Source organism: Arabidopsis lyrata, assembly GCF_000004255.2.
Source record: "Arabidopsis lyrata subsp. lyrata unplaced genomic scaffold ARALYscaffold_1, whole genome shotgun sequence".
In the NCBI taxonomy this organism is placed as follows: Eukaryota; Viridiplantae; Streptophyta; class Magnoliopsida; order Brassicales; family Brassicaceae; genus Arabidopsis; species Arabidopsis lyrata.
Window position 1 is genome coordinate 17428140 of NW_003302555.1, and position 24109 is coordinate 17452248.

The following is a 24109-nucleotide window of genomic DNA, read 5'->3' on the forward strand; positions in this document are numbered from 1 at the left end:
TTTCCCCATCATTTTCATTTGGCCTATTAAAAAAATTTATCATTTCCGGAGCATTAGCAGAACTAAAACCTACAGATCTAGGAGAGTCAATCCCAAATAATGAAGAAAAATTTGTCCATCGTGACCCTGAACTAGTCCCGGAGTTAGGATAATAACTTGGAGAAATCGATCCTGGTCATAGTTACCGTTATCCCATGTGCCTAAGTCAAAACCTTGATCACCACCCGACCCACCACCAATGGATCCCCCACCAACAGACCCTCCACCAGTCGATCCACCACCGATAAACCCTTCACCAGTCGATCCACCACCAATAGACCCTCCACCAGTTGACCCACCACCAACATATGCTCCACCGAAAGACCCATTACCACCGTAGCCAGAAGCATCAGATCTTACGTAATCACTTCCACTATTACTGCTAGTTACTCGTAAGTTAGTTAGATCACAAGGATTCCCATATCCATCTGCACCGGATATCGCTCCAAATGTCGAATTTTATTCTCCTCACTTCGTAACTTCATAAATCCGTCATGAATATCTTCATCGTTCATCAGCAACTTGTTTGCCTCCCACCAAAATATGTTTATTGGCTCAATTGGCAATGATTCAAGTATAGCTAATGCATCACCATACGTCGGTTTTGAGCTTTGCCGTGAGCGCACCACATTCAGTAACTCACTACGAGATTCTTCCATACGTTGAAAACTTCCATCAATTCGTGCCTCAAAATTTGCTCTTCTCATATGAGTATGTCGTGTTGAAGTATTCCGAGCACGTGAAGTCGTCGCATGCGTTTTGTGTCGAGCATGTCGAGTTATCTCTGTAGGTGACCGAGAGATTTGTGGCAAATTATCGTCATATGTTCTTAGATTAGAATTATCCGGAGGAAGTGCGGTTCGACCATTTTCTTTTGTGTCATCCGCTGGCACATCATCATCATCATCATTATATGGTTCTTTTTCGAGATCAAGTTGAACTCCAAGAATGTGGGGTGAATAGCGAGAGTCTTTCTCAAGATCGTGTTTGCTATGTATAACATCTAATAAATCTTGGAACGGAAGAGGCTTATTTTGTAACACCGTTATATATTTTTTGTTGGTTTCACCGAATTCTTATAAAATAAATATGATTTATGAGTATGATATTAGCATGTTTATAAGAAATTATAAGTTAAGAATAATTAAAATAAAAATATAACCGCGCATCGATCCTTCCACCATGACGGTTCCATCTCGATCTGCCCTGATGAATCAACATGCGTAACAGTACGCTTGGATAATATGTTGTTGAATACCACTATTTTTTTCAAATAATTGAATTTACTTTTCATCTTGGGTTCCCATTTAACTGAATCACCAGTTACTTCAACAAATTTTTCTTCGATCCTCCGTTTACCAGCAGCTAATGGTACCCTAATCGTATAGTCTTCTGCCTCTAATTCAGCGATTACAAGCTCTAGAAATATTCGAGTTGTTCTAGGCATCCATTTATGCTAACCACAATTTAAAATTTAAACAATCACAATTATATTTTAAAAATAAAAATAGATAAAACAATAAAATGATATAAAAAATATATTAATAAACATACATTGCGTCTTGGACCACTTGCACCTCTACTTGATGTTCTTTCACCAGTATTTTCACGACGATCGTCCTCTACCGACTGCTCCGCGATGACCTCTACTACGTGTATTATCTGATCTGCTTGTCATCTTCATAATATATAATAAAATTAGTAAGATGTAAAATCATTAGTTAAACAATTTAGACTTAAAAATTATTTGAATCTTTCCATATTATAAAAATTATACTACTTAAGATATAAAGCATATAAAAATATTTTAATCAAAATATTTTTACATTTCATTTTTTCTGGCATCAAACATTCTTAATATATATATATATTACACCAACAAAATTATTAATTAAATAAAAATAAATTAAATTTTAAGATATATATATATATATATATATATATATATATCTATATATATATATCTGACTCATTTAAAATAATTACTAACAATAAAAACAAAATTTTCTTTAATTAGTGCTATAAAAGTAATTACTTCAAATAAATTATAGAAATTAAATATAACATAAATTTAAATTCATAAAACATGTAAAGGATAAGAAATTAAATTATACCTTCTATATTGAGATGAAAATTGGAATGAAATATTAAATTTAAATAATTTAACAAAAAAAATCTCAAGATTGTTTTTTGGATGGAGAAAACGTTTGCAATGGAATGTGTAAACTATGAGAACAAATATTCCTATTTATAAACTATGAGAACAAATACTTCTATTTATAAGCAAAGTATTTCTCTCTCGCTTCCTCCACCTGTTTATAAAAAAGTTTTAGAATTGATTTATCATTTTAGAAAATGTGCCACTTATCTAGAGGATATAGTTCAACTTGTTTTTTAGTGGGCGAATGATTTCTACTTGTTTTTGCTTTCTGGAAGAATTATTTCTTTTTTTACTGTTTTGTTTTTCTTCTTGACTGGTAAAAAGATAATACATATGAGAAGATTTTTTTTTGTTTTTTCATTTCTTTTCTTCTACCAACATCATCCAATCAGATCCTCAGCGAAGAAGATGGAGGTGAGGTTTGAGAAATTATTATTTTAGTAGTTTAGTGTTAATGGCATTGATGTAAATAAGAGATAAATGCTGGACAACAAAGTCTCATAAACAGTAAAAACTACCCAAAACTTAAACCACAATTAAAACCACCTATTTTGTTAGTTGCAAACTAAAAATCTACCCACCCACTTAAAATTCCCTTAAAAATACTTTTTTTTTTGTAAGAATTCATGAAAGAAGATCTATAATAATATATAAATGATAGTACCCAATTTATTAATTATTAATCGATTGTGAGCTCAAAACTCATAAAATTTAATATGGTATGATAGTTTAGTTTGTTGATTCAAATAAAATGATTTAAGTCTGGTTTATTGCTAGTTCTAGAGTTTGATTAAGTTCGACGTAAAAGTTATTATCTCGGAAAACCATGTTAGAAATCTCACTTAAAAAGTGTGATGGATACGTTTTCACAAAAAAAAAAAAAAGTGTGATGGATAATAAAGTATAAATAACATAAGCTAATCCACTAGTTTACCAATTGACTTTTTTTGAGTTTGAAAGTAACGACCTATAGCAATACACAGAGGACATTGGTTAATAATCGATTTTGAGTTAAAAATTCATAAAACCTAACAATGCATTAGAGTTTAATTATATGCCAACCTAAACCGAATTAAAATTGGTCATGGTTGAATCGGTAACTTTTTAATATATTTTATTGTCTCTTTCAAGTATTCACGCGTGACGACTTTTTTTCTCTCCCTTTTGCGAAAGTTTCTTCACACCGCAGATCTGCATTGCCTCTCCGGTGTCCGGCTTTATCCGGCGCTGCGAGAGGGCTCCCGTATGAGAAGGATCGTTGCTGTTATGTACTAGGTTTTTGTCTCGTCGGCGGTTTGGCGGCTGATCAAGCTTTTCTTCTCATCGCATGTGGCAGAAGATCTTGGTGCGTGGTGGCTATGCGTGGTAGATGTGGTAATTCCTCGGCTGGTTATCCTCTACTAGGGGACGGTAAGAGTCTCCGGCTGGGCTATAGGCAGTTTTCTACTATGAGTCGTCGTTCGCGCTTTGGTGGGTCGTGTGATCTGCCTCGATTGTGCCAACAGAGGATCTTAGTCTCACTCGGTGGTGTTGCTACTTTCGTCTCCTCTTCCGATTTGGCTTCGGGGTCCAAAATCTTCAGGCGTGTGAGAGGTTGTCTTTGGTGCGTGACGGCTAGGGAGACTCATGGTGGTTTGCCTTCTCACTTTGATCGGATCTGCTCAAGGACGACAGAGGATCTAGTGGATGGTTGCCACTGTCTCTTTGCGTTAGGCCTGAGAGTTTCCTCGGAGTTTTGTTACTCCTTTTGCTCTCAATCCGGCGATCTGCTCGATCTTTCTCGGTTTGCATTTGGATCTCGTCATGGATGTGATTGTGGTGGGTGTGTGTTGTTGGACTTCGAGCGTTTGGTCTCGGCCAGCTTAGCTGCTTAGGAGCATCTCCTATCTCGAAGTTTAATTGATTCTGTTATTGGTTTACTCTTCGAGCTCTTGTTTTTCCGTTTATCTGCTCAGACCGCCTTGATGTTACTTAGCTTTGGTTTTGTTGTGCTGTAATGTTTGCTGCCTCTAGTGGAGTAGAGGTTTTGTTGGCTTGTGCTTTGGTTTGTGGATTAGCTTACTTGGTGATTGGAGGAGCTAGTAAGACCTCTCGGAATTAAAGCGCTGTTTTGTATTATTGGCATTTGCTCTGTGCTAGCCGACCTCGGAGAATGAATTTGGTAGAGTGAGCTAGTGTTTTTGTTTCGTTTGGTTCGTGTGATTCTATTCTGAGAGAGTTCATGGATAGTTCAAAGAACCGCTCTCACGTGGCGCGGGTGGAGTCGGTGATCGAGTGCTCTTTGCTCGAACCCGTTGATAGCTCAATTTTCACGGGCTTCCGGTGAAAAGCTTTCTTTCGATTGAGTTTTTAATGTTTCGACCACTTCCGTTTGATAACTTGTTGCTTCTTCCTTTAGGTGTCTTCTAGAAGAAAACTTCAGAATCAGTTATCACTTCATTGATTCTGAAAGCGTCACTGTTTTTGTTGATGTCGACGGACTGATTGTTTTTGCTTCCATGTTTTTATTCTTTTTTGTCATGGGACCAAACTGTAGGATTTACTTCGTGTAACTCCTAAATGTTTTCATTTTTCTAATGAAATATTTACAATCTTAGAAGAAAAATAAAATTGTCCCTCAAACAATTTTTATACAAATAATCTATTTTTAATAGATAAAAATCTCAATATTTATGAATACAAAAATTGCAAACAAGCAAAAAAAAAAGACATCTAAATTGTTTTTTTCTTCTGTGAATGGCCATAAGAAAACAAAATTCTCTTATAAATGTAGCATTGGGCCGGGTATCAAGGTTTGTTGATATGTCTTAGGGTCTGACTGGTGCGTTTTACCGAAGAAAAGGTTTTCTTCCCAATTCATCTGGCCCCACATATTTTTTTTTTGTTATCAAAGTAAAAGCAGATTTTGGGAAGAAAACGTTCTTCTGCTAAATATGAGAAGAAAACTTTTACCTTACTTTTTTCATTTTACTTTGATAACAAAAAAGAAAAAATGTGGGGCCAGAAGAATTGGGAAGAAAATTTTCTTCTGTAAAACCGCTCCAGTCAGACCCTTAGTAATTTTGTGGGTGAACACTGAGCAGGTTCCTTTGTAACTTAAATCATCTGAATCAAAATGCACATGACAAAATGGTCACACATTAATTTGCAAGTACAAGTATTAAATCTATATCTTAACATATATAGTAGAGATAGTTTTCTTAATATAGCCATAGTAAAAAAAATCATATATTTTGTCTTTTGTTTTTACAAACTACTGTAGACTGTAGTTAGAACTATTATTATTTTTTATTTTTTACTCTCTTTCTTTTTTTTTGGGTCAAACTTCGTTTTACTTCATCTATTGTCATCAAATATTCAACCTCTTTCTGGTGTGAAAATAACTGTAACACCCCGGTTTCAAAAATATAGTGGTACATACGGAGAGGTTTAAAAGAATTGATTTGGCCACCTATGTCACCAAAGTGCACTTATCTTTTCGGTCAACCGTCATGAGAGAACTCCACAGTTAAACGTGTTTGGGCTGGAGTAGTTTCAGGATGGGTGACCTTCCGAGAAGTGATTGCCGGAACTGTGTGAGTGAGGACAAAACACAAGGATAGATCATGTGGTGATTTGTATGGTCGGTAAACAAGTCTTTAAAGCCTCTCGGACGTAGTGGATCGGTCGTTGGACATGGATGGGCCCATGGGCCCGAGAGAGGAAGTGGTGCCCACAGGTAGGGATGGTCGGGGCGTTACAAGTGGTATCAGAGCCGAACCCAGACGAGTGTGGAGTCAAGAAGGCTCACACCGTCGGGGGTGACGGTCTTGGTGCGCAACGAGGACGTTGCTATATGTTAGTGGGGGGTGAATTGTAACGCTCCGACCGTCCCTACTAGTGGGCCCCACGTCCTCTCTCGGACCCATGAGTCCACCCCTGTCCGATGGCCGGTCCGCTACGTCCAGGAGGCTTTAAAGACTTGTTTACCGACCCTACAAATCACCACATGATCTTTCCCTGTGTTTTGTCCTCACTCACACAGTTCCGACAATCACTTCCGGAAGGTCACCCATCTTGAAATTGCTCCAGCTCAAGCACGTTTAACTGTGGAGTTCTCTCTGGACGTTTGACCGAAAAGATAAGTGCACTTTAGTGACATATGTGGCCAAATCAATTTTTTTAAATCCTAATTTTTTTTTTTTTTTTTTTTAAATTTCTCCGTATGCACCACTATATTTCTGAAACTGGGATGTTACAATAACAACTTGGCCAAAACGTGGTACTTGTGGTAGGAACAAGTATGTTGGGTTGTTGCCCTACGCATAATAAGTAGATATATTATTGAATTAATTACGGATTTTGCCCTTTTTCATAGTGGCATTTGTGGATTTTGCTATTTTTTGAATAGTTTATGGATTTTGCCCTTTTTCAGGCTCCAAAAATATGATTTAACATGCGTTTCACTTGTTATATTTGGGTTTAGTCGGTTCCATTTGTTCTTAGAGTTTAGTATTTTGTATAAAGTACGTATTTTTGTAAAAAAAATCATAACTACGTACATTTTGAAGTGTTAAAAATGGCATAATCTATAAACTATTCAAAAAATGGCATTTTCGTAAATTTTTTCCAAACAAGTTGCATTTTAGACAATAATCCCTATATTATTCCTATAAAAAAAGTAGATATATTATTTTGTCTTTCCTCTTCTTCTTTTCTTGTCACATTATAGATTATTTTCTTATATCAATATATACACATTATATATCCAATGAAAATACTACTAAATTTTCTTAGAATAAAGCTGCAGTACCCACTATCTAAGAGCATCAGCAGTGGCAAAACCATGAGGATAGATGTTAATAATAGATTTATTATAAAATTTATTGAAGAGAGAGGAGGAGAATTGACAGGCGGACAGAAAGAGAGGAGAGATATAGAGAGAGATTTCTTTTTCTAATTTTTCCATCCACTCAAATCTTGCCACGTGGACTTTACATCCGATGCATACAACTTGCAACTTAACACCCGTTTCTCATTTCTACACACTCAATTCTAATATTTTAGGTTTTTTTATTACTCACATCCGGGCAAATGTGTTGCCACTGCGCATGGTCTAAGCATTTATCATATCACGTTTGCCATTGGTCTTATCTCTTACTATTTTATCATCCCGTTTCGATTTTTTATCGGACAAGCCAACTAAGTATCACGCAGCTTGCTTATTTATTAATCGGTCTTACGTACTCGATGATATATGAATAATTTTAAACTTTATATTTCCTATATGTTTATTATAATATTCAAACATTATATCTAAGGGTCGACTTTGTCCATTATAAGACTTGATAATTCTCGTTCTGAATCTAGAAAAAATAAAATGATTATAGATATTTTTTCCATCCCGGAAACTTAAGAGCATTTTCACATAAATAAAACATGTTTATAATCGTATTATTAAGTATGGAAAAAGAATATTAATATTAGTCTTTTTTTTTTTTTTTTTTTTTTTTTTTTTTGATCAAAGGAATATTAATATTAGTCATGACAACCATTATCACCATTGGCACGCATCACCGGCACTGAATTTTGTAATTGGCGTGTTACATTTTATATATCTTTGATGTAATATGTATGATTGTATATATATCAAATTGGGTTGACAAAAAAAAGAGTATATTCAAAGTGGCGTGAATCGTGCGAATTAATTTTATAATCACAATCACGTGCACCTAATCCACCCGGTCCATCAAATATTATACATAATGTAATCCTCCTATAAGTTAAGTTGGTCTCCTTGAGTAGCCATTTTATGCGAAAATGACCCCAAACGAGTTTATAATATTTTTTTCTTTGTCAAATATGAAATGTAAACTTTAACAAAAAATAAAAATAATATGAAATGTAAACTAATGCGTGTCGACTTATCTTCATTGAATTTTTAAGACAATATCTAAAAAACAATTATATATTATGCCAATTTTTTGGTGTTTGCGTCTTTGTTTATTACGCATACGCGAAACAATTCGTTTTTAATTTTGCAAAAGATTTGGATTATTCTGTAAATGATAAAACTACTAAAACACAATCTGGCCCATTTGCATGGATAAGAATCTGTCGCGAAATAACAATGACTTTTCGTGTGAAGGTACAGTATATCAATTCCTTATATCTCGCCGTAACAAATCTATATATATAATGAAAGAGTATTCTCTCCATCTAACCTATCCAGCTAAGCATCTACATAAACATCCACCTAAACAATATTATTTATTTAACATTAAAATACACTCTAAACATTCATTTAATGCATATTTATGTTACTTATAATTAATAAAAAAAAGAATTATGTAAAATAAATGAGATGTTAAAATAATAATAAAACTATAAAAATCTTATATATATAATGAAAGAGTATTCTCTCCATCTAGCCTATCCAGCTAAGCATCTACATAAACATCCACCTAAGCAATATTATTTATTTAACATTAAAATACACTCTAAACATTCATTTAGTGCATATTTATGTTACTTATAATTAATTAAAAAAAAGAATTATGTAAAATAAATGAGATGTTAAAATAATAATAAAACTATAAAAATATGAGAAATTGTTAATAATACCCTGTTTCATACACCCTTTTTTAACATTGCCCCTTTTTGCTTGCCATTTTTAAAAATACCCCTTAATTAATTCAAATATGACCAAAGTACCCTTGCTTTCATAACCTAAGATCTGCACGGTTCTCTCAACCATTCTCTCTCTTTCTCTCATTTCGATCGGCGACGATTTTCTGATCTCGATTCCGATATCTCGATTCCGATATCAGATCGGCGTCTCCTTTCGATTTCGCTTTCTATCGGTGGTAAAATCTCGTTGTTCGTTTTCGATTTGATCTGTTCGATTTCGATCGGCGTTTTTGTTCGATTTTGATTTCTCAGCGTCTCCGTCTCCGTCTGTGTTTTATTTCGATCTGTCCCACATCGATTCCAGGTTAGATTCCTCATTATGTTTTAGAAGCTTTTTTGAAAGGTTTGTCTTTTGGAAGTTAGATTCGGTGGTTTGATTCTGTGGTTAGATTCAGTGTTTCTGTGAAAGTTTTCTCTTTTTGAAACTTTTTTGATCTCATTATTGACTGATAACGCTTGATTTGACTGCTCGATTTTGAACTGTAGATTTTACAACATTTTTAAAGGTTCGTTCTTAACTTGTAAATGCTTCTTAATGCTTGATTTAGGGTATATCCTCTCTGATTTATTCCATTTCTTGATTTTATAACCGTTAACTGTGGATTTTACAACATTTTTTAAAGGTTCGTTCTTAACTTGTAAAGGTCTTAAATGCTGAATTATTCATTTGCTGTATTTTACAACCGTTTTAAAAAGGTCTTAAATGCTGAATTATTCTTTTACTGTATTTTACAACCGTTTTAAATGTTTTACATTCTTGACATTATTCCTTTTCTGGATTTACAACCGTTTTAAATTTTTTACATTCTTGACATTATTCCTTTTGTGATTTACAACCGTTTTAAATTTTTAACATTCTTGACATTATTCCATTTCTGGATATGGTTTTTATGCTTGGTTTTTACGCAGATGTCTAACAATGACTCATTGGATGTGCTTAACCTACCGCCCCGTATATATAATCCCGGGTTTGAACCAAACATTGGAGCTGTTGTTATTCAACATTTCGAAACGCATTTGGTCAAAAAAGTTGAGCTCGCACTAGGGGAGGAACAGTTTAATCTAATTAAAGCCTCTTTCCTTGGTCCTATTATTGAACTAGCAAAAAGAAGTGGAGTTAATTTTTCGGGGAAGATTTTCCACTTCTTGATGCAGCGAAGGTTGCTTTTAAAGGAGAAGAATCTCTGGTTCACATTTGACTCCCAGCCAATGCGATTCTCAGAGAGAGAATTCTTGCTTACCACAGGTATATCTAAATTAGTTTTGTTTTGTAAGTTTTTAATCAATTTACAATGTGTTTTAAAAGTTTTACAATGTATTTAAAAACATTTAACAATGTGTTTTACAAATTTTTATAAAACTCTAATATCAAATTTGTATTCACTTACAAGTGTTCAGTGTGACCTGATTGATAGTGAAATGCTTCGAAAAGGCAAAGCTCCATCAAAAGCTCCATATTTCTGGACTCAGAAAGAGCATTTTACGCTGGAACAACTCCAAAAACGTTTGTTTGAACCAAATCAGCTGCATCCACTGGATGCTGAAGAGAAACTGAGTCTAGGTATGGTAATTTTGACAGAAGCCTTTCTCTTTACACCAGGTTCGTTGGAGAAAATCCCTTTGTCTAGACTGGTACATGCTTCAGAATTCGCAATCTACACATCTCAACCGTGGGGCAAGCATGCATATAGGGTTCTTGCTACAAGCATCCAACGGATAAATGAGAATACTTGGGCAAAAGGCACATATGAAGTAAAGGGATTTACAATGGCGATACTACTATGGGCCTTCAGCGCAGTTCTATCTTTGGGCTCAGCGTTTGCAACAGAATGTGTTACATCAAGATCTGAGTATCCTTTGTGTTTGAAATGGGAAACAACTCAAACACCAAGATTTTCTCATGTTGTCGATGTCGTCAAAAAAATGAACTCAGTAAGTGTGGAATCCCCTCTTTTAATTTCCTTAGTTTTAAGATTGATTTTTAACATATATCTTATTTTTACAAGAGTTTTTAAAGGTTTTATAAGTTGTTTTCTTTTGCCAGGTCAAGGTTAATACAGTGATTGGAAACCCGTACGAATATAGCTATTTAGTTGCTAGTTCGCATGAAGACGACATAGACTTCAAAGAAATTGTTCGTCTTGTTTAAAAAGGATACAGACTCAAAGAAACTGATTGGAGTGCTGGATTTATTGATGTTTTTACTGTATTACAAGAAATAGGGGAACAAACAATGAATAACAACTTGTCTGACAGCGAGAAACTCGACAAGATCATAAATTTACTTCAAGACTTCAACAGGAGGATTGCAGTAATAGAATATGTTCTTAAAAGCCGTCTTGAAAAAGATGAGACTGAGAGATGCGAAAAAGAGGTAATTAAATGGGATTTTTTTTTTTTGTCAGTTACATGTGTATATAGTATATATTAAGATATCTGTATCTTTTTTTTTTGCAGTCTGATATACAAGAAGAAACATGTGCCAGATCAGAAGAGGTATGTGAATAATTTTATTAAATCCTTTTCAATCAAAATTCGGATAGCTTTTTACAAGTATTCAGAATGTTTTAAAAAAGTTTTTATAACTCATCTTAAATAATTTACAAAGTTTTTTTAAAAAGTTATTACAAAGGTAATTCAAACTTTTTTGTTACATATTGTTTTTTGTTTACTGAATATGATTGTTTTGATTCTGTAGCAGTCTGACAAAGCTTGTCCCAATATAGATGGTGATATTGGTGTTGATGGTGATAGCAGAGAAGGTGATGAATGTGGTCCAAGTAGAGATGGTGATATTGATGTCGATGGTGATAACAAAGAAGATGATGAATGTGGTCCTAGTACATTTGAAGATTCCATTCGTGAGCCAAACACAGAGGACGGGAGCTATGCTGAAGATGATGAAAACAGCCAGAAGATTCGTTCTGAAGATGATACAACTGAACCTACAACAAAGGTATATTGATCTACTTTTGTTTAAAAAGTCCTTGATATCTGAGTATCATTTTTGGTACTAATCCTATGGTTTTACAAGAGGTTTTAAAGTGTTTTAAACGGTTTTACAAGGGTTAATATGTTTTACAAGGGTTTTATAAGGATTTTACAAGGGGTTTTAAAGTGTTTTAAAGGGTTTTACAAGGGTTTTTAAAAGATTTTATATAGATCTTACAAGTGTAACAACTTTTTGAAAACCCCTACCCCAAATTTCTCTACTCCAAATTTCATTATTATCTGAAAATCATTTTTGGTACTAATCCTATGGTTATAAACACTTTTATAGGATAAAACCCCTACCCCAAATTTCTCTACTCCAAATTTCAATATTATCTCTCAAGATAGTCAGGATTGTGGGAAAGATGTCTCCAATAACAAAAAGGTAGGTGAGAGTAGTGCAAATAAGGGTAAGGATAAGGAGAAGGAAGGAATTTCAGTTTCTGAAACAAACAATGAGGCATGTAAGAAAAGTTCTGAAAGTAAGAAGTACTGTAGAAAGAAGAGATATGTCAGAGAAAGAAAAGAGGTTAGTATTCAATATTATAAAAGAAGATTTCTTACAAAATGAAGGTCAATTTAGAGATATGTTTTAAATGTTTATAATGAAATATATTCAAAGTACTTACAGGGGACTTTTTTTTTACTTTTTTCACCTGCAGACAAATAAGCGTAAACAAGGGGATAATTCTTATAATGATATTCCTACAAGAAAACAGGTAAGAATTCAATTTTGTAAAACAATCTGTTCGTTTTTATAAACTAATTTCACAAGGAATGCATTGTTGCATTTCTTTTGTACATATATAAGCAAAGACATTACAAGTTTTACAAATTGTAATGTCTTTTATTACTTCACAAGGAATGCATTGTTTTAAACTGAGTATTCGTGGCATTGTTTGAAATTTTTACAAGTTGTTTTTATAAGTGTTATTTTGTTTTTTTGTTTGCAGCCTCAGAGAAAAAAATGCAAAAATACTGACAAAGTCAGCAAGAACATGTGATCAAGAATTAGGGGATAAAGCTGATAATGATGTTCCACTAAAAACTAGTCAACAAGATGTAGATAATAAATCAGAAGTTGATGGTCCATCAAGAAGAAGCCAGCAAAGTCAAGTGCCTTCCATTTATTCTCAGCCACCCAACACTTCATCCCTTTGCAAAAGTTGACACAAAAAGGTTTGAAAGTTTATGTGAATGGAAGAAGATGACGAAAAACAAGTGAGTTTTAAGTTTGTAAAACTCAAAATAATATTCATAACGTATTATAAAGGTTTTACATCATCTCTGATTTTTACAATGTATTTTAAAATGATTTTACAACGTATTTTAAAGATTTTACATTGCCTCATTGGATGTACATTGACTCATTGGATGTTCTTATAATTATATATATATATATATATATATATATATATATATATATATATATATATATATATATATATATTTGTTGTAGGGTGCTAACAGTTGGGGGAATCAAAGTAGATTCCAAATGGTTCACAACACTAGAAACGCAGGGAAAACCAATATCAGGATCGGTATGTATGATTTTCTTTCAAGTATTCTAATCTTGTAAAACTTTAAAAAACCATTGTAAATTTTAAAGTTCATATAGACTAGCAAACATGAGTAATTTGTTTTCCTTTTTGTGTGTGTTTTTCTTAGTATGTTGATGCAGCTTTACACTTGATCAAAACTAGAAGGAAAAATCATCCAGAAATGTACCTTTACAAAACTGTTGTTTTTGTTGGATCATCTTTCTTAAATGCGATTGACTATGAGTATGCTGAGTTTGTACTCGCAAAAGATAATTTTCAGTTTAGTTCTGAAGAGATAAGTAAGCTGGAGATTGGAAGCAAGACAAATTACATATATGCTCCTATGTGCTTGAAAGGAAATTGTTGGGTTCCAGTAGTGATCAATATCGAGAGAAGGTCTTTGATCATTCTCGATTACGCGACACCATTTGTTTCAGAAAATGTTAAAAGGATGCATGTGGTTGCATATTCTGTTGCGATGCCGTACATTTTGCGCAAGCTCCTCAACAAAACAGATATGGATGTTTCTGCATTCAAAATATCTGTAGTGGACAATATATCACAGGTAAATTTTGTGATAAGTGAGATTGTAGATTGTATTCATTAAAACCTTTTTTATATGTCTTTTTTGTTTTTTTTTGTTTTTGATGCTAGGCTGAAAAGATTGAAGATACTGGGATGTACATGATGAAGATGATGGAATGCTATGCTATGCATATTAATGCAAATGAGAAACTTTCAGAAGGAAAAATTGGAGACATGAGAAAGAAACTTGCGGTTGACATCTTTACAGAAATAACAGATTTCTAGGTAAGACTTCTCTCAGGTTTTAACATGTAAATTAGAAACCTACAACTAAGCTTATATTTCTTGATTTATTACTTTGATTAGGGGCTAATTGTAAGAGCTGGGAAGAAAAGATTGCTGGGGAAAAATGATCTGTTCTTTTTGAAGAAAACGTTGCTGTTTTACAAATTTTTAATTTTTGCTGAGAATATCTGTAGTGATTTTCCCATGAATTTTACTTTGTATAACTCTCTAGTTGTGAATTTAAGTTTTTTTTTCTATGTACCTGCATCTATAACATCCAGTCTTCATTTATACCATTTTATCTTTTGATGTTAAGTTTTACAAGCTATCTAAACATTTTACAAGCTATGTGACAGTGTTTACACCGTATTTTTAAAGTTTATGCAAATGTTTTAAAAGATTTGAGAAAGTTTTACAAGATTTATCTATTTTATTTGTGAATATTGAATTGAATGTTTTACAAAGTATTTTAAAGTTTTTTATGCTATATGTGAATATTATGTTAAAGTTTACAACATGTTTTTAATGTTTTTACAATGTATATGATTATATATAGAAAGAACTTTTAAGGTTTTACAATGTTTATAAGCTTATGAAAATAAAACCATCTTATTTATATTTTTATCAAAATTTTCATGATTCTTTAAATTTACAAGTGTTTTACAAAGTATTTTCAAGTTTTTAAAAGATTTTTCAAAATTTTGCAAGGTAATTTTAGTTTTATAATATATTTTTCAAAGATCTACAGTGTGTTTTAAAAGTTTATAACGTGTTTTAAAATGGTTTTACAACCTGTTTTTAATCGAACTAAGAATAAGATAGTTGTAAATAGTTGGGCCGAAATAAAAAAGAAAAAACCTTTAAAACACTTTAAAACCCAAAAACAACCGTTTGATAGAGAAAAAAAAAAATAGAAGGGGGAAAAAAACCGATTCTCTCAGTCTCCTTCTCCGTTGAGTACAAGAAGAAGAAATTAAGGGTTTTCGCTTAGCTTCACGGCTTTAGATTCTACACTTTCGCCTTCTCCGTTTTCATAAAGTTCAATCTCGGCTTCTCCGTTTTCATAAGGTTCAATCTCGACTTTTCGGCTTCTTCGATATCATCTGCCTAGGGTTTTGGGTTCCGTCACATCAGTCGATTTTACGGTTAAATTACTTTAAAACTTCGTTACTTTTTTGATTCATATGCGAAATTAGGTTATTTCCCCTTCAAAATCGAGTTTTTGTGACATTGGATGATTTTTGAGATTTTGTGATTTTTTTTGTAGATCAGTTTTTATTCTTACAAGGACTTAAAAGGACTCTAGAAATTCAATTAATTTTACCTTTGTTTTACAATCTTTTACAATCGATTTAACAAGCAATTTAAATGGTTTTCAAAAGGGATCTAAATGGTTTGATTCTCTGAGAATGTTTTTGAGTATTGATGAGACTTTTCACTTTTCACAAAGCTTCCAAGTAGATAATGATGTTTGCAATGTACTACTCTATTTGCATTTCTAGAGTTGTTCGTTTACATGATTTAATTTTACATGCGTTTTTAAAGCTCTTAAAGCTGTTTTACAAGCAGTTTAAAAGCTTACAAAGGGGTTGTAAATGGTTTGATTTTTTTGAGAATGCTTTTTGATGGAGATGTTTTAATTGTTTTTCTATCTTTCCTGCAACAGGGTGAAAAATGAGTCAACCTACAAAGAGGCCGTTTCTCCCAAAAAGACTGATTGACCCATGGAATGAGGTGGATAATTTGAAAAGAATATCAAAGTATTCTTCAGAGAAACTTTTATTGAAGGTTGTCAAGGATTCACTTAGTCCCACTGAGTTCAATCAGATTCAGAATTCTTTCTTGGGACCAATCATAGATTTTGCGGAACGTGAAGGGATCTGTTTCTCATCACAGCTGGTCCATCACTTTCTTCAGAAAAGAATAATGGTTAACAATGAGGAGTTGTGGTTTGTCTTCTCAGAACAACCCCTCAGATTTTCTCTAAGGGAGTTTGTTATTACTACAAGGCTGCCTTTGGGTGATGATGCATCACAAAGCCAGTCAAGAGGAAAAAAGAGAAAGAAAGAAGATACATGGATGACGGCTGGTTTAAGTTTGAAAGATCTCCTTAATACCTTGTCTACAAAAGGCAATGCGATGGATCCTGATGAGAGGGTTAGGTTAGGTGCTCTGATTCTAGTGGAGGGCATCTTAATTGCTTCAAACCCTGTAAACAAGATAGAGAAAGAACATCTGGTAAGAGCTAGTAGTTTCACAGAGTTCTGCAAGTATCCGTGGGCTCGCATTGTTTACGGGTCTTTGGTGGATTGCTTGAAGAAGATAACTCCGACTCAATTGTTTAGAGACCAATGTGGGCTTCCTGGGTTTGTTTTTGCAATCCAGATTTGGGCTTTAACCGCAGTTGCAGAGTTGGGACAGAATTTTGGCAGTCGGGTCCTAGAACCCAACGACAATCGTCCACTGATTTCACAATGGATGACAACAAAATGCCCAACTAAGAAAGATATAGCAAACGTTACACAGGTTGCAACGGTATGACAGTTTTTCTCTACTACTTTTTTCCAACTAATAAGGTTTACAATTGTTTTACTTTCTTATACAAGAATTTTAAGAAGTTTACAAGGGTTTTAAAAAAATGGCAAGATTTTTACAAGACATTTTGAAAGGTTTTACAAGATATTTTAAAAGTTTTTACAAGCTTTAATACAGATTGTAAAACCTTTAAAATAGATAGTAAATGCTTTATGAAATAATTGTGGATCACATTTCTAACTTAAATTCATATTCTTTTTTATGCAGTTTGATATTAAACATATCATTGGCGATCTTGAACAATATTCTCATTTGGTTCTCCCCCCAAATCCAGAAGACAAGGACTGGTTTGAAGTCTTTGACTTTGTAGTCCAAGGTTATAGGATGACCAGGCAACAATGGATTCAAGGATGGATTGAGGTTGCAGAATGGAAAACGTAAAAGCCTGTGAATCAGCCTAGACAAAGGCAACCAAAGTCTGAGACTGTAAATCAGACAAAACCAAGGAAATCAATGTCTGATAGTGAAACACTAGACTTGATCTACAAGTCATGTTTAGAATTGAACAAGAGAATGTTGGTGGTGGAGAAACATTTAGGGATCAAAGCACCTGATGCCAGGGATGTTGAAGAAACAGAATTCCCAGCTTCGTCAAGTGGAGTTGCCAGGGATGATGAAGAAGAGGTTGAAATACCAATCAACAATCAAGAAAACAAACAAACAGAGACCAGAGAAGAATCATGCAGTCCACCTGATGAAGATTCACACGAGAATGTGAATGATGAAAAGGTATGTAACTAAATGAATCTGATTGGTTTTTATAAAGAATATCTGTAGTGATTTAAAATGTCTTTTAAATTTATAGGTTGCTCAAGAAGAGGGAGCCACGGATGAGGTTCCACATGCTACTGAAGAAAGCGATCCACAATGCTCGAATGTCAATGATAAGGTATGCTTTAGAAGATTTACAACGTTTTTAAAGGATTTTACAACTTATTTAAACAGAGACCAGAGAAGAATCATGCAGTCCACCTGATGAAGATTCACACGAGAATGTGAATGATGAAAAGGTATGTAACTAAATGAATCTGATTGGTTTTTATAAAGAATATCTGTAGTGATTTAAAATGTCTTTTAAATTTATAGGTTGCTCAAGAAGAGGGAGCCACGGATGAGGTTCCACATGCTACTGAAGAAAGCGATCCACAATGCTCGAATGTCAATGATAAGGTATGCTTTAGAAGATTTACAACGTTTTTAAAGGATTTTACAACTTATTTAAAAGTTTCTATAAAAAATTTACAACCTATTTTAAACTATTTATAGGTTTCTCAAAAAAAGGAGAAACAACATGAAGAGATGAGAAACATGGATGGGGCTCCACAGGGAACTCAAGAAAGTGATTCACAACGACCGAATGTGAATGATAAGGTATATATGCATTAATGAATAAGATTTATAAAAAAGTTTTTTGCAATGTTTACAACATTTTTTAAAGGATTCTACAACTTATTTATAGGATGACAAATGTTTCTACAACTTATTTATAGGTTGCTCAAACAGAAGAGGCACAACATAACAAGATGGGACACACAGAGGAGCCGTCACAAGAGAGTGATTCACAACAATCGAAAGTGAATGATAAGGTATGCATTAGTTAAATCATAATAATTTACAAAATTATTTTTATAAGTTTTACAACGTTTTTTACAAGGTTTTAGTACGTATTTAAATGATTATAATAAGACGTTTTCATGGACTTCTGTATTTTGCTAATTTATTTCTCTAGGAAGAAGAAGCTCGGCTAAAGAAGGAACATTCAGGTACACCATTATTTTTTTTTGTTAAAAATGATGTTTTTTTAATAATAAAATGGAACATCTAATATTTTCATGGTGTCATTTACTGTCCAAGATCGAAAACTAAGTGAAATAGAACAGAAGGAAATTGATAATAGGGTCATACTCTGGGCTAAAAACAAGAACTTCATTTTTATGATGTCATCACTTCACCAGGTAATCTTATAATAATTTGTTATTTTTCTCATAACTACAAAAAGTAACGAAATATATTATACATTACAGATTATTTGGTCCAATAGTTCATGGGAGACTGTTCATCACTTCGATTTGCTAAACAATGACAATGAGATAGATTTAGCAAAACGTAAAGCACTGCTTACTTTACATCCAGACAAACAACATGGAGCTAGCACCGAACAGAAGTATCTGGCAACAAGACTTTTCAGCGTAATAAAGGTTAGTTTAAAACAGTTTTTCAAAATAAATGCGAAAACAATTTTTTTATGTTGAATCGTTTCTTATTTGTTTTTTTATAAACTTATTTTGCAGCAAGAATGGGATACCTACATCAAGAAAAAGAAAGTGTGAAAGAATGTAGTTAACATAAGTTCCTTTCTTATTGTAGGTATCTTTTAAACCAGTATGTTATTTTGTAAAACAGTGATAACGAATATGTTTATGGAACAGTTTATTAGATGAAGAATATTGTTAACTATTGCAATTTATATCTAGCTTGTTTCAAAGTGTTATAAAGGGTTTTACAAGGGTTTTTATAGGTTAATACGTTTTTACAAGATTTTTATAAGGGTTTTACAAGAGGTTTTAAAGTGTTTTAAAGGGTTTTACAAGAGTTTTTGTAGGTTAAAAGGTTTTTACAAGAGTTTTTATAGGTTAATACAAGTGTTTTATAAGGGTTTTACAAGGCTTTAAAAGATTTATGATGTTATTTCTATAAGGAGGTTTTAAGGTTTTTACAATGGTTTTTAAAGTTTTTTAAAGGGTTTTATAAGGGTTTTACAAGGGTTTTTATAGGTTAATACGTTTTTACAAGGATTTTATAATGGTTTTAAAAGAGGTTAAAAAGTGTTTTTAAAGTGTTTTACAAGGCTTTTTGTAGGTTAAAAGGTTTTTACAAGAGTTTTATAAGGTTTTACAAGGTTTTTTAAAGTGTTTTAAAGGGTTTTACAAGGGTTTTAAAAAGATTTTATATAGATCTTACAAGTGTAACAACTTTTTGAAAACCTAGTAACACCTTTCTCCAAGAATAAACGTAAAAAAGGTTTTATAACCAAGTTATGAAAGTTTTTAATAATATTTTTTAAAAAAGTCACAAAATACTTAATATGTTATGTAATAAAATAAAATAAAACTATATTGGAGCCACACAACTACTTTTGTTGTGTCCATTTTGACCACACCGACGACATTTGTAATTTGTTGCAGATTTTCCATGCTCCCATCCACTAGGTATTCTCTTTTTCTTAGGTCTGCCACTAGGAACACGAGAAGATGGTGGTCGACAAACAAAAGCAGCAACATCGGCTGGAACCTCCCATTGTGTCCTATCACCAACGGGATATATACTCTCTGAATATGCTAGCGTCCACCTGTCAAACAAAGATGTAATTTTTTAAAAAATTGTAAGAGTTTTTAAAGGTTTGCAAGACAATCACAAGGTGTTTTTAGGTCTAACAAGGTTTTTAGAGGTTGAACAAGTTTTTACAAGACATGATAAGGGTTTCACAATGTTTTCAAAATATTTTACAAGGTTTTTTAATGGTTTTGATAAGAAATTGATAAGAAATTGATTTACAAGGTTTTTTAATGGTTATAAAAAAATTTAAAATACAGTTTTATAACTTGTTTTATATAGTAACATACCTGTAAAGTTAGAATATGACATACCTTTTGTTGGAGTATAAGGTATCAACATAATCATATTCGTTAATATTTTTGCAGCCACTATTGCATGAGCACACGGGATTTTCGTGATATTGAACACACAGCACGTGCAGTCTCTTGTTTCCAAATTCACAACATGAACCAACGTACCTCCTTTCACTTCAAACACGTGTTGATTCACTTGTGACACTTCAAGCCATCGTGCAGTAGAATCATACAGTGTCTTTACTTGCTTCATCACATTCACAGTAACTGAGTGCCTATTACGAGTACCCTTCTCATGTCGTTCATTGAACCATCTGGTAAGAGTAGACCTAATTGTATCAAACAAACAGACAATTGGATACTCACGGCTTTCTTTCAACAGAGAATTCAAAGACTCAGCTAAGTTTGATGTCATAATGTTGTAGCGATTGCCAGATGCACAAGCACGTGACCATTTTTTTACATCCAAATCCCACAGATACTGTGCCATCTTGTTGTCAGCAAGAGACAGTTCATAGAACAAATGTTCAAAATCAAACCTTGTGTAAGCATAAGCTGCATCTTTCATAACTGGAATAAGCGTAGAGGATGACTTAAACCCAGTCTCAAGGTTTTTCTCCAAATGAAAAATGCAGATCCCATGATGAGCAAGTGGATAATTAACAATAAGAGCATTGGCAATTGATGATGCACGATCTGACACAAAAACTATATCAGGTTCATCCGGGATAATTTTCTTCAAACACTTCATAAACCAGTCCCACGAAGCATCATTTTCTGAATCAACTACGCCAAATGCAATAGGATACAAATGAAAGTCACCATCTTGTGCTGAGGCACCAAGCAAAGTCCCTTTAAAATTTGATTTCAAATGAGCACCGTCAATACAAATCACTTTTCTCATCAACTTAAACCCTCTAATTGACGGACCAAAAGCAAGAAATACGTACTTAAATTTATTGTCAGGATCGACCTCAATGAAGGTTGCAGAACCAGGATTCTTCTCATTTACCATGTACATCCACATTGGCAAGAACTCATAACCATCATCAGGTGTACCCCTAGCAACATCGATTGCATGATCTTTAGCTCTCCACGCTTTTGAATAAGAAACTCCAATCCCATTGTCGTGTCTGAATTTTTCTATCAGTTGTTTAGGTTTAAGCGCAAGCTTCTCTCCACGAAAATGATTACTTACCATTTCTCCTAATGTCCTAGAAGTTGCTTGGCGATGATTAACCTTCCTTAGCGAAGAATCACAACAGTGCTCACTAACATACTTTTTAATAATAAAACTATCTGATGCCTTAACCCTAGTTGCACGTAACCTCCAACTACATTTTTCATCAATGCAACGAAGAATATACCGTGTTGAGTCTGATTTCTTAGTCCGGAACTCGAAGTTATTCTCCATTAAAAATAACTGCATCCGCCTTCCCGTTTCCTTTTTGTCCTTGAACAACTTTCCACAATACAAAGTATTTGAAGATGCAGAAAAAGTAGAACCACCTACAGGAGCTGGACCTTCAGATATATTAGAGAAGGATTCCGTTTCAGTTCTAACCCTCTCCGGGATGGTTGAGTCAAATCTCATCTGCAAAAGCAAAAAAAAATCTTTAAGTTTTGGATTTAAATTGTTTTACAAGGTATTTTAAAAGGATTTACAAGTTATCTTAAAAGGTGAACTAAAAAGGGTTTTTAAAAAGGTTTTACAAGGTATTTTAAAAAGATTTTTTTACTGATTTTCAAAGAATTTGTAAGGGAATTGAAAATACCTCATTCATGACATGACATGCAGGAGCTGAAACAATAGTTATAGGAGCAAGGTTTTTAAAAGGGTTTTACAAAGTTTTTTAAAAGTTTTGTTTACTGATTTACAAAGAATTGAAATGTTTTACAAGGACTTTTAAATACCTCATTCATGACATGATATGTAGGAGCCAGAACATTAGTTACATTAGCTGGTGCAGAATACATTTGTACCTGTAATATAATTTTTGCAAATTTACAAGTTATTTTGAATCTTTGTTAACTTATTTACAAGCTATTTTAATGATTTGTTTACTAATTTACAAGGTTTCTTTACTGTTTTACCTCATTCATGACTTGATATGTAGAATAAGGATCTGTATTGCTATTACTACTAATTGAGATGTTGCTTGTCCCCATCATTGGATTAGTGCTTGTTTTCCCCTGTAAAGATTATTAAAACTGTTTACAAATTTGTTAAACCAGTTTACAAAATTGAATGTTGGTAAAATACCTTCTCAACAGTTACACATAGCTGAATAGCGCCTCTTAATTCCGCAAGCTTTTTCATAAATGCTTGCACTTGCCTATCATTTTTAATATACATAGGAGGCATGTCTTTTGTAGAGGGTAATGAATAAATGAGTTTCACTATATTAATACCCACATCAATTCCAAAATCTTCTATAACAACAGCACACAAATTAGTGAAACACGTATCCTCATTAATAAAAGTAAGAGACCCTCCTCTTTCAACATCAAATTTAAAATCCCAACAATTGTTATTTTTCAACTTCCAAACACCACATATGCAATTCAACTCAATCATTACGACCTGATAAAAAAGACAATGTATTATAATGTTAAACATATGTATCTTTATGATAGTTCACAAGGTATTTATAAAGTTCTTCATGGTTTTACAATATTTTTTAAAGGTTTACAATCTTCACAAAAAACATGGTAAATCAAAATTATTTCACTAATAGTGTACAATAGTTACGGAAGAACATAAATACAGTGAGAAGATGAAAAAGAAATTTTTACAATGGTTTTAGAAAGTTTTTAAAGGTAACACGAATTATAATTTTCAAGCAAGACAAATTCGAGAAAATAGATAAACACAGAATCGAAGCTCTTAATTAATCAATTCAGATTTGAAGACGAATTCGATGAACTTTTGGATCTAAACGGTTCAGATTTCAGAGGCGATTCGAACCTAATTGATGCAGATTGGGATGAGTCACAGATTTTTGATTACAGACTCGATTGATCCTCGTCGATTGAACTCGATTGAACTCGATTGAACTCGACGGATCTAAGATGAAGATATCGACAGATCTAAGATTGACTTTTTGTTCGTCGGCGGTGAAGGTGATGAGAGTCGCCGAGATTTTTGGTTCGTCGTTCCCCAATTTTGTCTTTTAGGTCAAAGCCTCATTAAAGGTAAAATGGTCAATTTCAGAGAAGCTATTAGGGAGGGGCATTTTTGAAAAGGGGTATTGAAAAAGGGGCATTTTTGTGAGTCTTCCTAAAAATATTATTAGTGGTAATAATATACTTCCACTTAATAGATAAAATTTACAAATGATCATACTTCAAATCTTTAATTGTGTTAATGAGATTTAGAATGGAAGTCCATTTCAAATATATGGTAGAATAAAAATAAATTTATGTAATTCTATATGTAAAATTTTAGATAAGAAAATAAAATTTAAAGTGAAACAATATACTACATATTTTTATGGGAGACTCACAAAAATGCCTTTTTTTCAATACCCCTTTTCAAAAATGCCCTCTTTGGCTGTCTATTTTTAAAAAATAACCCTTTTTATGTACCAAATGACTAAATTATCCTTCTTTTAATAGAAGATAACACTAATATATAAGGAACTCTGACCAAATTAGGTCCACCAGATACCAAG

General features: G+C 33.1%; 2 protein-coding genes, 2 long non-coding RNA genes and 1 pseudogene across 4 annotated transcripts; 4 read left to right on the forward strand and 1 right to left on the reverse strand.

The window, feature by feature from the left end:
• Positions 1–69: 69 nt before the first annotated feature.
• LOC110224420 lies at positions 70–2581 on the reverse strand (annotated as a pseudogene).
• Positions 2582–8991: 6410 nt separating this feature from the next.
• On the forward strand, positions 8992–10165 carry LOC110225368. Its single transcript, XR_002329731.1, has 3 exons — positions 8992–9045; positions 9122–9173; positions 9779–10165. It is a non-coding gene; the product is annotated as an uncharacterized LOC110225368 (long non-coding RNA).
• Positions 10166–12216: 2051 nt separating this feature from the next.
• Positions 12217–12844, forward strand: LOC9327253. Its single transcript, XR_002329014.1, has 3 exons — positions 12217–12389; positions 12523–12579; positions 12814–12844. It is a non-coding gene; the product is annotated as an uncharacterized LOC9327253 (long non-coding RNA).
• Positions 12845–13685: 841 nt separating this feature from the next.
• LOC110224572 lies at positions 13686–14283 on the forward strand. Its single transcript, XM_021010814.1, has 2 exons — positions 13686–13966; positions 14056–14283. The coding sequence occupies exons 1-2, from the start codon at positions 13745–13747 to the stop codon at positions 14209–14211; spliced, it is 378 nt and encodes a 125-aa protein (XP_020866473.1). The 5' UTR covers positions 13686–13744; the 3' UTR covers positions 14212–14283.
• A 4046-nt stretch (positions 14284–18329) lies between these two features.
• On the forward strand, positions 18330–19136 carry LOC9327254 (J domain-containing protein required for chloroplast accumulation response 1). The gene is made up of 5 exons (XM_021010477.1): positions 18330–18392; positions 18536–18569; positions 18661–18761; positions 18831–19004; positions 19098–19136. The coding sequence occupies exons 1-5, from the start codon at positions 18330–18332 to the stop codon at positions 19134–19136; spliced, it is 411 nt and encodes a 136-aa protein (XP_020866136.1).
• The last annotated feature ends 4973 nt before the right edge of the window (positions 19137–24109 follow it).

Coding starts and splice junctions, on each gene's coding strand:
- LOC110224572 (XM_021010814.1), top strand. CDS start 13,745: ATGTGCTTGAAAGGAAATTGTTGGGTTCCAGTAGTGATCAATATCGAG. Junction 13,967..14,055: donor TAGTGGACAATATATCACAG/GTAAATTTTGTG, acceptor TTTTGATGCTAG/GCTGAAAAGATTGAAGATAC.
- LOC9327254 (XM_021010477.1), top strand. CDS start 18,330: ATGGGACACACAGAGGAGCCGTCACAAGAGAGTGATTCACAACAATCG. Junction 18,570..18,660: donor GCTAAAGAAGGAACATTCAG/GTACACCATTAT, acceptor TTACTGTCCAAG/ATCGAAAACTAAGTGAAATA. Junction 19,005..19,097: donor GACTTTTCAGCGTAATAAAG/GTTAGTTTAAAA, acceptor CTTATTTTGCAG/CAAGAATGGGATACCTACAT.